The sequence below is a fragment of the Papio anubis genome, chromosome 4 (genome assembly GCF_008728515.1).
Source record: "Papio anubis isolate 15944 chromosome 4, Panubis1.0, whole genome shotgun sequence".
Classification (NCBI taxonomy): domain Eukaryota; kingdom Metazoa; phylum Chordata; class Mammalia; order Primates; family Cercopithecidae; genus Papio; species Papio anubis.
Genome location: NC_044979.1, coordinates 71,638,381 through 71,652,569, shown reverse-complemented (window position 1 = coordinate 71,652,569; position 14,189 = coordinate 71,638,381). Strand labels below are relative to the sequence as shown.

The window sequence follows — 14,189 nt, the reverse complement described above, 5'->3', positions numbered from 1 at the left end:
TGAATGGAGGAAAGAATGCTCCCCCTATGGTGAGAGGGGAGAGAAAAGAGGGAATGTACTAAAAGTTATCCGATCTACCATAGTATCTAACTCTTCACTAAGTTGTGATTCCAGAAGCTCATTTTATGAGTAAACTATTTGGCAATTAAATTAAATTTTCTTGCAGAAACAATATTATTAACACAAGGTTTTTTAATTAATTCTCAACCCGGCAACCTTGTTCCTAAAGTAGAGCAATAATAGAACTTAAACACCTGTTTTTAACCATATTTCTATAGGACAAAGTGTATTAAGACTTCCAACTTGAGATTCTCCTGCACCCCCACATTTGGCTAAGTCGTTCTCCTTCTCTCCACCCTCTTCCCAGCTTTAAGCCATCAGTGTAGCTGTGAGGAAAGGGCTTCCTCTCACATAATCCTCTAGAGACACGTCTCTGTATCGTGAACGTATTCCCACAGCTCTTTTCTCTTCTTTCCTATGTCCTGGAGATTAAATTAGCTGCTTCCTTTCCTAATGCCATTACCTAATTTTCTCCTTCTTGGACTCTGGGAAAAGAGAACTCAGGATCAGGAATTTTGCCCCTGCTCTCCAGTCCTTTGGGAATTCAGCCCTTGCAAAGCTTTTCTAGAGATATTTATTGCTGTAAGAGACAGTTGGAACCTTTCTACAAACAAGCTCTTTCTTCCACTTGCCCTTTAGCTCTTGATGTTCAGAAGATCCTATAGGGAGGCTAGCAACCATGGACTGAAGGGGAGCTCAGGATAAATCAGATTTCAGAGGACCCAAGAATTTGCCTGAAATACACATAGAACTTTCTGTTTGTATTTGTTTTTAAGCTTTCGATGGAATATTAGAGAGGTCCCTAATCCAGTTGGAACCTGACTAGGACTGTTGGCAGGAGTCCTATTAATACCATGGTTATGCAGACCTCTTAAGTGGAAGAGTTCTTCCATTAACCATGATAATGTAAAGTCTGTAAATTACATAGAAGACTGGAATGCACAGACATTTCATATACTCAGTTCACTTTAGGATGGAGAAGCCGATGTGGCTTTCCTGCTACTTGTGAACTCCTGGGGCAATGAGGAGGTCTTACTCATCACTATTTAGTGCTTGCCACCTGCTAGGCACCCAGCAGGAGGCGTTGGTGGAAGGAGAGGAGGAGGATTTGAGTAACAAGATTACCTGAAGTAGGGGTGGAAATGAGACTGAAATTAGGGACACATTCTAATTTAGGTATGGATAGTTTGGGAACAGAGACTGCTGCTACTGCAAATATTTCCCTTTCCCTCCTTTCACCTTCTACCTCAGTAGCCCAGCCAAACTGCCCAAACCGCTTGACTAGGACCAGGAGCTTCTTAAGTGCAAGCATCAGCTCGTTCACCTTGGTAGCCCTACACTTGAGCTGTCAGCCTGGAACAGAGTTTAGTGACTCAAACTGAATCTAATGGTCCCCTGAGAGAGCTACTGCTAGCCTTGTGGCACCTTGTTATTAATTAGAAGGAAGATATCCCTGCCTCTGAGTGGTGTAACCTTGGGGCAGGGTAAGAAGTTGCGGTGAAGACTCCAACTGTAGCACTAAGTTTGCTAGCACTGGAAGAATTACTAAATAAAGTTATATGCATACTTTAATGGCTTACAGAGAAATCCTGGGCAGGAAACAGCCCATAGGCACCCAAAAGGGTCTTCTCCTGAGGGGCATTTTATACATTAGGGATATATGTGAGTACTGTCTCCATATTATTTAGTGTCCCTTTAAATAAATACTCATTCCCATTCTAGATGTGCTTAACATGACAGTGAATAAAGGGATAACTCTGTAAGTACATTATTTACATTGATGTGTTGTATATCAACCAATTTTTTTTTCTTTATTACAGAAGTGTTTGACATTTAACCCAGCCAAAAGAATATCAGCCTACAGTGCCCTGTCTCACCCATACTTCCAGGACCTGGAGAGGTGCAAAGAAAACCTGGATTCCCACCTGCCGCCCAGCCAGAACACCTCGGAGCTGAATACAGCCTGAGGCCTCAGCAGCTGCCTTAAGCTGATCCTGCGGAGAACACCCTTGGTGGCTCAAGGGTCCCCCTTAGCAAGCCCTGCAGAGCTGTGGAGGATTGCCTGTCTGGAGGCCTTCCAGCTGCCGTCTTCTGGACAGGCTCTGCTTCTCCAAGGAAACCGCCTAGTTTACTGTTTTGAAATCAATGCAAGAGTGATTGCAGCTTTATGTTCGTTTGTTTGTTTGTTTGTCTGTTTGTTTCAAGAACCTGGAAAAATTCCAGAAGAAGAGAAGCTGCTGACCAATTGTGCTGCCATTTCATTTTTCTAACCTTGAATGCTGCCAGTGTGGAGTGGGTAATCCAGGCACAGCTGAGTTATGATGTAATCGCTCTGCAGCTGCCGGGCCTGATTTGGTACTTTTGAGTATGTGTGGGTGTGTGTGTGTGTGGGTGTGTGTGTGTGTGTGTGTGTGTGTGTGAGAGAGAGAGATTCTGTGATCTCTTAAAGTGTTACTTTTTGTAAACGGCAAGAACGATTCAGTTTTAAAGACTCAAGGTGATCGATAAATAACAGGCATTTGTTCACTGAAGGTGATCCACCAAAATGGTCTTCTCAAATTAGGAAGTTAACCCTAGAAAGTTAACCCCATGTCCTCAGCATTTCTTTTCTGGCCAAAAGCAGTAAATTTGCTAGCAGTAAAAGGTGAAGTTTTATACACACAGCAAAAAGGAGAAAAAAATTCTAGTATATTTTAAGAGATGTGCATGCATTCTATTTAGTCTTCAAAATGCTGAATTTACTTGTTGTAAGTCTATTTTAACCTGTATGATATCATGCTTTATCATTTCTTTTGGAAAATACCCTGTAAGCTTTTTATTACTTGCCATAGATTTAGGGAGTGTATCTCAGATAGATTTAAAAAAAAAAAAAATAGAAAGCCTTTATTTCCTGGTTTGAAATTCCTTTATTCCCTTTTTTGTTGTTGTTGTTGTTGTTTGTTGTTACTTCGTTTTTGTTTTTAGGAATTTGTCAGAAACTCTTTCCTGTTTTGGTTTGGAGAGTAGTTCTCTCTCTAACTAGAGACAGGAGTGGCCTTGAAATTTTCCTCATCTATTACACTGTATTTTCTGCCACACACTGCCTTGTTGGCAAAGTATCCATCTTGTCTATCTCCCAGCACTTCTGAAATATATTGCTACCATTGTATAACTAATAACAGATTGCTTAAGCTTTTCCCATGCACCACCTGTTTGCTTGCTTTCAATGAACCTTTCATAAGTTCGCAGTCTCAGATTATGGTTTATGGCCTCAATTCTGCAAACCTAACAGGGTCCCATATGTTCTCACTCTAATGCAGTCCTTCTACCTGGTGTTCACTTTTGTTACCTAAATAATGAGTAGGATCTTGTTTTGTTTTATCACCAGCACACAGATTGCTATAAACTATTACTTTGTGTTTTACATTTTTATAGAAGATATTGTCAGTGTCTTTATCTGAGGGTATGTCTTTAGCTATGTTTTAGGGCTATACATTTACTCTATCAAATGATCTTTTCTCCATCCCCCAGGCTGTGCTTGTTTCTAGTGCCTTGTGCTCACTCCTGCTCTCTACAGAGCCAGCCTGGCCTGGGCATTGTAAACAGCTATTCCTTTTTCTCTTACTGTTTTCTCTACAGTCCTTTATATTTCATACCATCTCTGCCTTATAAGTGGTTTAGTGTTCAGTTGGCTCTAGTAACCAGAGGACACAGAAAGTATCTTTTGGAAAGTTTAGCCACCTGTGCTTTCTGACTCATAGTGCATGCAACAGTTAGATCATGCAACAGTTAGATCATGTTTAGAGTTAGGATTTTCAAAGAATGGAGGTTGCTGCACTCAGAAAATAATTCAGATGATGTTTATGCATTATCAAGTTGTACTGAATTCTTTGCAGCTTATTATGATATATGACTATCTTCAACAAGAGAAGAAACTAGGAGATGTTTCTCCTGAAGAGCTTTTGGGGTTGGGAACTATTCTTTTTTAATTGCTGTACTAAACATTGTTCTAATTCAGTAGCTTGAGGAACAGGAACATTGTTTTCTAGAGCAAGATAATAAAGAAGATGGGCCATACGAATGTTTTCTACTTTCCTTGTGACAACATTGATTACGTGTTGTCAGTACTATAAATGCTTGAGATATAATGAATCCATAGCATTCAAGGTCAGGTCTACTCAAAGTCTCACATAGAAAAGTGAGTTCTGCCTTTCCTTTGATCAAGGGTCAAAATACAAAGACATTTTTGCTGAGGCCTAGAAATTGAGTTTAAAAACTCATGCACTGATTCATCATGAGCTTTTTGGTTAGTATTCATGGCTAGAGTGAACATAACTTTAGTTTTTGCTGTTGTAAAACTGTTTTCATAAGTTCACTAAAGAAAAATGCAGCTTTTCTGAACTGGAATTTTTCAGCATTCTTTAGAATTTTAAATGAATAGAGAGCTCAACTTTTATTTCTAGCATGTGCTTTTGACTCATTTCTAGGCAGTGCTTGTAAAGAAAAATTGAAGCACAAACATTCTGGCATTCAATCGTTGGCAAATTATCTTCTGATGACACAGAATGAAAGGACATCTCAGCCTCTCTGAACTTTGTAAAAATCTGTCCCCAGTTCTTCCATCGGTGTAGTTGTTGCATTTGAGTGAATACTCTCTTGATTTATGTATTTTATGTCCAGATTCGCCATTTCTGAAATCCAGATCCAACACAAGCAGTCTTGCCATTAGGGCATTTTGAAGCAGATAGTAGAGTAAGAACTTAGTGACTACAGCTTATTCTTCTGTAACATATGGTTTCAAACATCTTTGCCAAAAGCTAGGCAGTGGTGAACTGAAAAGGGCGTTTTGCCCCAAGGTTACACTGAAGCAGCTCATAGCAAGTAAAAATATTGTGACAGATTTGAAATCATGTTTGAATTTCATAGTGGGACCAGTACAAGAATGTTCCTGCTAGTTTCTGTTTGATGTTTGGTTCTGGTGGCCCAGGCATTTGGGAACTGTTGCACAGGGTGGAGGCAAAACAACCTACATATAAAAAAGAAAAAGAGAAACTTGTCCATTTAGCTTTTATAAGAAATCCCATGGCAAAGGGTAATAAAAAGGACCTAATCTTAAAAACACAATTTGCAAGCGCTTGTAAGAGCCCAATGGGTTGGAGCCTCCCACTTTCTCCCTCCTTTGAAGTGGATGGGAACTCAAGTTGCAAAGAACCTATTTTGGAAGAAAGCTCGGGGCCATTTCAGCCCCCTGTATTCTCACGATTTTTCTCTCAGGAAGCACACACTGTGAATGGCAGACTTTTCATTTAGCCCCAGGTGACTTACTAAAAATAGCTAAAAATTATTCACCTAAGAATAGAATCTCAGCATTGTGTTAAATAAAAATGAAAGCTTTAGAGGGCACAAGATGTTCCTATCTTAAATAAAGCATGTTTCTTTTCTATAGAGAAATTTATAGTTTGACTCTCCAGAATGTGGTACTATGCATCTTATGAGAAAACTCTTAAATAGTACCAAACATTTTGAACTTTAAATTATGTATTTAAAGTGAGTGTTTAAGAAACTGTAGCTGCTTCTTTTAAAAGTAGTGCCTATTAAAGTCAGTAATGGCAATTATTGTTCCATTGTGGAAATTAAATTATGTAAGCTTCCTAATATCATAAACATATTAAAATTCTTCTGTCTAAAATACTGCTTTTCTCTTAAGTGACAATTTCACTATTCTTATGATAAGCACATAAGAGTGTCTTACATTTTCCAAAAGCAGGCTTTAATTGCATAGTTGGGTCTAGGAAAAAATAATATTAAAAGTTAATATGCCACCATAATTACTTAATTATGTTAGTATAGAAACTACAGAATATTTACCTTGGAAAGAAAATATTGGAATATTATTATAAACTCTTGGATATTTATATAATTCAAAAGAATGCATGTTTCACATTGTGACAGATAAAGATGTTATATGATTTCTAAGGCTTTAAAAATTATTCATAAAACAGTGGGCAATAGATAAAGGAAATTCTGGAGAAAATGAAGGTATTTAAAAGGTAGTTTCAAAGCTATATATATTTTGAAGGATATATTCTTTATGAACAAATATATTGTAAGAATTTATACTAAGGTCATCTGGCAACTGTAGGATTAATGGTCAAAAACCAATGTTATGGAGAAGCTGTTTCAAGCAAACTAAATTATCTGTACTTTTTTTCTCATTTCAAGGGAAGAGGCAGCCACATGAAGCAATACTTCTTACACATGCCTAAGAATGTTCATTGAAAAAATAAAAATAAATTTTTAAAAGGCATGTGTTTCCTATGCCACCAATACTTTTTAAAAATTGTGAACCTTACCCAAAACCATTTATCATGTCCATTAAGTACATTTGGGCACATAATTAGGAAGATATTTACATGTTCCTTCTCCACAGTGGAAAAACTTATTGAGGCTACCAAAGCCTGGCAAGAAATGTAAGTCCTCAGAGTAATTAAAAATGGTGTTTTCCTCAAAAGCATGAGAAACTAACATTTTCATTTCTTATTGACTCGCTTTCTATATCAATGCAATTCACAACCCAGTTTTAATACATACCTATATCTCAAGCATTTCTATCTTGTACTTTTTCAGAAAATAAACCAAAAATAATCCTTTGGCCTCTCTATCTTCTGATCTTTGTTAAGTAACAGAAATGTAGAAACAGAAGGGGTCCAATTTTTACATGTTTTTTCTCAACTAGTCTTTCTGGGAATTTTTGTTTATTTTCTTAATGAAGTACCAAACAGCTTTTCAAAATATTTTCTATTTCTTAGCATTCCCAGGAAGTTATAACATTTAGATAAATGAGTAGAAGTGGACTTCCTTCAACATATTGTTACCTTGTCTATCCTTAGGAAGAAAACAAGAGCCACCTGAAAATAAATATAGGCTCTTTTCGAGAATCTGCTGAAATACTATTACAGCAATTTGAAGTTAATATGGTAGGAAAGGAAGGTGGCTTTTCTTGCAAAAGTCTTTCTAAACATTCACACTGTCCTAAGAGATGAGCTTTCTTGTTTTATTCCAGTATATTCCACAAGGTGGCACTTTTAGAGAAAAACAAATCCGATGAAGACTAAAGAGGTACTTCTAAAAGAGATTTCATTCTAACTTTATTTTTCTGTGCATATTTAACTCTTTCCTAGCACTTCTTTTTTGGGATGATTAATAGTCTTTATAATGTTCTGTAACTTCAATATTTTACTTGTTACCTAGGTTCTGAACAATTGTCTGCAAATAAATTGTGCTTAAGGATGGATAATATATCCATTTTGATCATTTAAGTAAAGAAAGCCTAGTCATTCACTTAGGAAAAAAAATTTTTAAGTACCCAATTACCTTACTTTTCTAGATTAAAACAGGCTTACTTACTAAAAAGGCAGCCCTCATCTGTGAACAGGATAGTTTCGTTAGAAGTATAAAACTCCTTTAGTGGCTCCAGTTAAAACACTCATACTCTCTCTGCTGCTTTCCTATTCCCTAGCATGGTGGCCTTCCAACACTGATTAAATTTTAAAATGCTAATTTAAAGATCAGGTGAGCAAAATGAGTAGCATCAGTAATTCGGTAGACAAAACTTTTGTCTGAAGAATTGCTATATTGAAACAGAGCCCTTAAATACCAAAAGACCAGGTAATTTTAACATTTGTGGAATCACAAATGTAAATTCCTAAGAAGCTCTAATTTAAAAAAAAAAAATAGGTCTAAGTATATGAGCATAACAACTTAGGAGTGTGTCTATATACTTTGTTCACTTTTGAAGTTTTTTGGCAACTATATTTTTTAAATTCACAAGTCTACTTAAAGACTTCTTATCCCCCAGATGATTAAGTTAATTTTAGAAGTCACCTTCCTCACAACAGTGTCACTTGAAATTTAGTAAGGAAGGTTATTGCAGTATTTTTCAGAGTTTCCTTAGCACAGCACCACAGAAAGCAGCTTATTCCTTATGAGTGGCAGACACGCGACGGTGCCTGCCCAACTTTGCTCCAGAGTGGCAAGCAGATGAGTCTCAGTAATTCATACTGAACCAAAATGCCACATACACTAGGGGCAGTCAGAAACTGACTGAGAAATCCCCCGCCTCATTCGCCCCTCTACTCCCAGGAACTAGAGTCCAGTTAAAGCCCCTATGTGAAAGGCCGAATTCCACCCCCGGGTTTCTTATCACAGTGGCCAGTCTGAACCCTATTTGCTCGCGTTCAAAACTTGACTCCCACTTGAAAGCCTTCCGGGCGCGCTGCCTCGTTGCCCCGCCCCTTTGGCAGGAGAGTGGCAGTGGGCGAGGCCGGGCTGGGACCCCGCCTCCCGCTCACCTGCCGGTGCCTGAAATTATGTGCGGCCCGGAGGGCTGCTTTCCGAGGTCAGAGTGCCCTGCTGCTGTCTCAGAGGCATCTGTTCTGCAAATCTTAGGAAGAAATATATCCCTAGAAGCAAACGGGTGTTTTCTGTGCATAAATAAGTACAACACAATTCTCCGAAAGTTCGGGTAAAAAGAGATGCGGTAGCAGCTGCTCTTTGTGAAGCTGTCTACCCTGCATCTCTCAGGCGCTAAGCTCAGTTTTTGTTTTTGTTTTTTTTTTTTTTAAGAAAAGATGTATAATTGCAGGAAATATTTTTTATTTTTTTATTTTCCATCATTCTACATATGTGATGGTGAAAGATATGCCTGGAAAAGTTTTGTTTTGAAAAGTTGTTTATTTTCTGCTTTGTCTTCAGTTGGCAAAAGCTCCCAATTCTTTAGGTTCCCTTCCTTTTCTCTCTTTTTCTTTGTTAGGCAATTAAAGGTATGTAAACAAATTATCTTGTGTAGCAGGGGATTTTCATGTTGAGAGGAATCTTCTGTGTGAGTTGTTTGGTCACACAAATAACCCTTTCTCAATTTTAGGAGTTTGGATTGTCAAATGTAGGTTTTTCTCAAAGGGGACATATAACTGTACATATTGACTGCCAAGAACTATGACTGTAGCACTAATCAGCAAACAAAGAACCACACAATTATTTAATTTCTAACTCTCTGTGGTTCCTAGCAAAATTCCGTTGATGTGCTTAGGTTAAAGTTCTGAAGATACCCGTTGTACTCTTACTTGAAAGTTTCTAATCTTAAGTTTTATGAAATGCAATAATATGTATCAGCTAGCAATATTCCTGTGATCACCAACAACTCTCAGTTTGACCTTAAAGTCTGAATGATAAAACAGATTCCAGCGGTAATACATTTCTTGAACCTCCCAGTGCATTATATATCTTTTCATTCTGATCCTGTGTTTGCAAAAATATACACATGTATATCATAGTTCCTCACTTTTTATTCATTTGTTTTCCTATTACCTGTAGTAAATATATTAGTTAGTACATGGAATTTATAGCATCAGCTATCCCCAGAAACAGCACCTGACAGGCGGGGAATTTTTTTCAAGTTGTTCTACATTTGCATAAATTATTTCTATTATTATTCATGTATGTTATTTATTTCTGAATCACACTAGTCCTGTGAAAGTACAACTGAAGGCAGAAAGTGTTAGGACTTTGCATCTAACGTTCCTTATCATGGTATTGATGAACCTAAGAAAATAAAAATTAGACTAAGCCCCCAAATAAGCTGCATGCATTTTTAACATGACTAGTAGATTTGAATATATAGATGTAGTATTTTGGGTATCTAGGTGTTTTATCATTATGTAAAGGAATTAAAGTAAAAGACTTTGTAGTTTTTATTAAATATGCATATAGTAGAGTGTGAAAATACAGCAAAAATAAAAACTAAAGGTAGAAAAGCATTTTAGATATGTCTTAATTTAGGAACTGTGCCAGGTGGCCCTCGGAATAGATTCCAGGCAGAGACCAGTGCCTGCTGGTGCCTCCTCTTGTCTGTCCTCATGAAGAAGCTTCCCTCACGTGATGTAGTGCCCTCGTAGGTGTCATGTGCAGTAGTGGGAACAGGCAGTACTGTTGAGAGGAGAGCAGTGTGAGAGTTTTTCTGTAGAAGCAGAACTATTAGCTTGTACCTTGAGGCTTCAAGAACGTGTCAGATGGAGAAGTCCAAGTTTCCATGCCTCAGGCAACTTGGCTGTGTATAGAAGCAATCCAGCGTGGTAATAAAAAGCAAGGATTGCCTGTATAATTTATTATAAAATAAAAGGGATTTTAACAACCAACTACTCCCAACACCTCAAAAGCTTGTTGCATTTTTTGGTATTTGAGGTTTTTATCTGAAGGTTAAAGGGCAAGTGTTTGGTATCGAAGAGCAGTATGTGTTAAGAAAAGAACAATATTGGTTCCCGTAGAGTGCAAATTAGAACTAGAGAGTTTTATAGGATTATCATTTTGAGATGTGTTAAAGTAGGTTTTCACTGTAAAAATGTATTAGTGTTTCTGCATTGCCATAGGGCCTGGTTAAAACTTTATCTTAGGTTTCAGGAAGACTGTCCCACACAGTAAGCTTTTTTCCTTCTGATTTATAATAGAAAATGTTTTGAAAGTAAAAAAAAAAAAAAAATCTAATTTGGAAATTTGACTTGTTTCTGTGTTTGAAATCACGGTTCTAGAAATGTAAAAATTGTGTATATCAGATACTAATCTAGGCTGTGTGAACCAGCCCAAGATGACCAACATCCTCACACCTCTACATCTCTGTCTCCTGCATCTCTTCCTCTCTACCACTAAAGTGTTCCCTGCTACCATCCTGGCCTGTCCACATGGTGCTCTCCATCCTCCTCCACATTACGGACCACAGGTGTGCCTTTCTAGGCCTGGCCACCACTCCCAACTTGACCTAGCCACATACATCTAGAGATGGTTCCTAATGCTGGGCACAGACTGTGCTCATGGCACCCATTAGAAATGCCTCTAGCATCTTTATGCATCTTGATTTTTAAACCAAGACATTGTACAGAGCATTCAGTTTTGGCTGTGGTACCAAGAGAAAAACTAATCAAGAATATAAACCACATTCCAGGCTGCTGTTTTCTCTCCATCTACAGGCCACACTTTTACTGTATTTCTTCATACTTGAAACTCATTCTGCTATTTTCATATCAGGGTACAGACTTATAAGGGTGCATGTTCCTTAAAGGTGCATAATTATTCTCATTCCGTTTGCTTATATTGCTACAGAATGCTCTGTTTTGGTGCTTTGAGTTCTGCAGACCCAAGAAGCAGTGTGGAAATTCACTGCCTGGAACACAGGCTTATAAGAATGTTGGCAGGTGACTTGGTATCAGATGTTGCTTCTTCTCTTTTCTCTGTATACAAGATTGAGAGTTACCACACTGGCCTGTCAGGTCCACCCTGTGGGTGCAGCACAGCTCTCTGAAAGCAAGAACTTTCCTACCTATTCTAACATTTTTGCCCTCTAAGAAAAAGGGGCCTCAGGTATGGTATAGACATAGCAAGAGGGGAAGGGCTGTCTCACTCTAGCAACCATCCCTCCATTCCACACAGAAAGCCCTCTGGAAGCAAAAGAAGAAGAAAGAAAGAAAGTTTATCTCTAAGGCTACTGTCTTCAGAATGCTGTGAGCTAAATGCTCTTGCTCCCTTCCCAAGAGGCAGATGAAAATACAGCCCAGTTTATCTAGACCCTTCCCATCTGAAGAGGAGGATAGAAAAATAGGTAAATACGTAATGTAAAATATGTCATTCAAGGACCATCAAAACTTTCATGAAGTACCCTATCATTAAAAATCTGCTTTTAAAAGTAGCTCAAGCAAGGGATGCTTTGTGACCCAGGGTTTCTGAAGTCAGATAGCCATTCTTGCCTGCCCCTTATTCTGACTTACTGGGAAAGGGAGAACTGCAGTGGTGTTTCTGTTGCAGTGGCAAAGGTAACATGTCAGAAAATTCAGAGGGTTGCATACCAATAATCCTTTGGAAACTGGATGTCTTACTGGGTGCTAGAATGCAAATTTAGGTATTTATTGTCAGATGATGAAATTCATTGTTTTTTTCAAAATTGGTGTTGAAATATCACTGTCCAGTGTGTTCACTTATGTGAAAGCTAAATTGAATGAAGCAAAAAGAGAAAATAGTTTGTATATTTGTCATACCTTTTGTATTTCTTACAATAAAAATATTTGTAGCAAATAAAAATAATAAAAACAATAATTTTAAACTGCTTTCTGGAGATGAATTATTCTCCTGGCTATTTTCTTTTTTACTTTAATGTAAAATGAGTATAACTGTAGTGAGTAAAAGTTCATTAAATTCCAAGTTTTAGCAGAATGTGTGTGTGTGGTTTTTTTGTTTGTTTTGTTTTTTTGTTTTTTGTGTGGGTTTTTTGTTTTTTTTTTTTTTTTTTGGTGCTTCTTATTTGCAACCTGGCCATAGATGTGGTAGAAAGAATGTGTTTTAAACTTTTACTTTAAGAGATTCCTTTTCAGTCTTCCAGTGTTTAAAAAGTAAATAGCAGTTAAGTGAGCATAGAACTCATTCAACAATTGGCTGGGCGCGGTGGCTCATGCCTTTAATCCCAGCACTTTGGGAGGCCAAAGCAGGCGGATCACCAGAGGTCAGGTGTTCAAGACCAGACTGGCCAACATGGTGAAACCCTGTCTCTGCTAAAAAATACATGAAAACTAGCCGGCCATGGTGGCATACGCCTGTAATCCCAGCTACTCAGGAGGCTGAGGCAGGAGAATCGCTTGAATCTGGAAGGCGGAGGTTGCAGTGAGCTGAGATCGCACCACTGCACTCCTGCCTAAGCAACAGAGCAAGACTCTGTCTCAAAAAAAAAAAAGAACTCATTCAACAATCATGCATTGCTTGATGATTGGGATACAGTCTGAGAGATGCATTGTTAGGGGATGTCATCATTGTGAGAACATCATAGAGTGTACTTACACAAACCTAGATGGCATAGCCTACTACACACCTAGACTAGATGGTGTAGCCTAAGCCTCCTAGGCTACAAACCTGTATAGTATTGAATACTGTAGGCAATTGTAACACATTGGTTAGTATTTGTGTATCTAAACATAGAAAAGGTACAGTCAAAATATGGTATAAAAGATTAAAAATTGTACACCTGCAAAGGACACTTACCATGAATGGAGCTTTCAGGCCTGGAAGTTTCTCAGGATAAGTCAGTGAGTAGTGAGCGAATGTGAAGGCCTAGGACATTACACCACTGTAGACTTTATAAACACTGTATACTTAGGTCACACTAAATTTATTTTAAATTTTTTCTTCAATAATAAATTAACCTTGGCTTACTGAAAATTTTTTAGTCTATAAACTTGAATTTTTTTAACTTTTTGACTTTTTTTTTTTTTTTTTTTTGAGACAGGGTCTCACTCTGTCACTCAGGCTGGAGTTCAGTGGCACCATCATGGCTCACTGCAGCCTCCACCTCCCAGGCTTAACCTATCCTCCCACTTCAGTCTCTCACCCCCAAGTAGCTGGGATTTCAGGGGCATGATTGACTCTTTCATAATAACACTTTATTTTTAAACACAAACACATTGCACAGCTATACAAAAATATTTTCTTTATTCTGTAAGATTTTTTCTACTTTTTATTTTTTTTATTTTTTTTACTCTTTAAACTGTTTCATTAAAAACTAAGATGCAAACACACACATTAGCCTAGGCCTACGCAGGGTCAGGGTTATCAATATCATTGTCTTCGACCTCTGTATCTTGTCTCACAGGAAGGACTTCAGGGGCAATAACACACATGGAGCTGTCATCTCCTGTGATAGTGCCTTCTGAAATACTTTCTGAAGGACCTGCCTCGGGCTATTTTACAATTAACTTTTTTTTATAAGTAGGAGTACACTCTCCCATTCACAATTGCTTCAAAGAGAATAAAATACCTAGGAATCCAACTTACAAGGGATGTGAAGGACCTCTTCAAAGAGAACTACAAACCACTGCTCAACTAAATAAAAGAGGACACAAACAAATGGAAGAAAATTCCATGCTCATGGATAGGAAGAATCAATATGGTGAAAATGGCCATACTGCCCAAGGTAATTTATAGATTCAATGCCATCCCCATCAAGCTGCTATTGACTTTCTTCGCAGAATTGGAAAAAACTACTTTAAACTTCATATAAAACCAAAAAAGAGCTCGCATTGCCAAGACAACCCTAAGCCAAAAGAACAAAGCTGGAAGCA

At 37.9% G+C, this 14,189-nt stretch overlaps 1 protein-coding gene across 3 annotated transcripts in view; it reads left to right on the top strand.

Annotated features, from left to right (window-relative positions):
- The window catches only part of CDK6 (cyclin dependent kinase 6), a 235,517-nt gene extending 223,226 nt beyond the window's left edge, over positions 1-12,291 (top strand). For all 3 annotated transcript variants that reach the window (XM_003896329.5, XM_017956965.3, XM_003896328.5), the window contains exon 8: positions 1,881-12,291. In XM_003896329.5, coding sequence (XP_003896378.2) covers positions 1,881-2,027 — 147 coding nt within the window. In that variant the 3' untranslated portion in view covers positions 2,028-12,291. The remainder of the gene's footprint in view (positions 1-1,880) is intronic.
- The last annotated feature ends 1,898 nt before the right edge of the window (positions 12,292-14,189 follow it).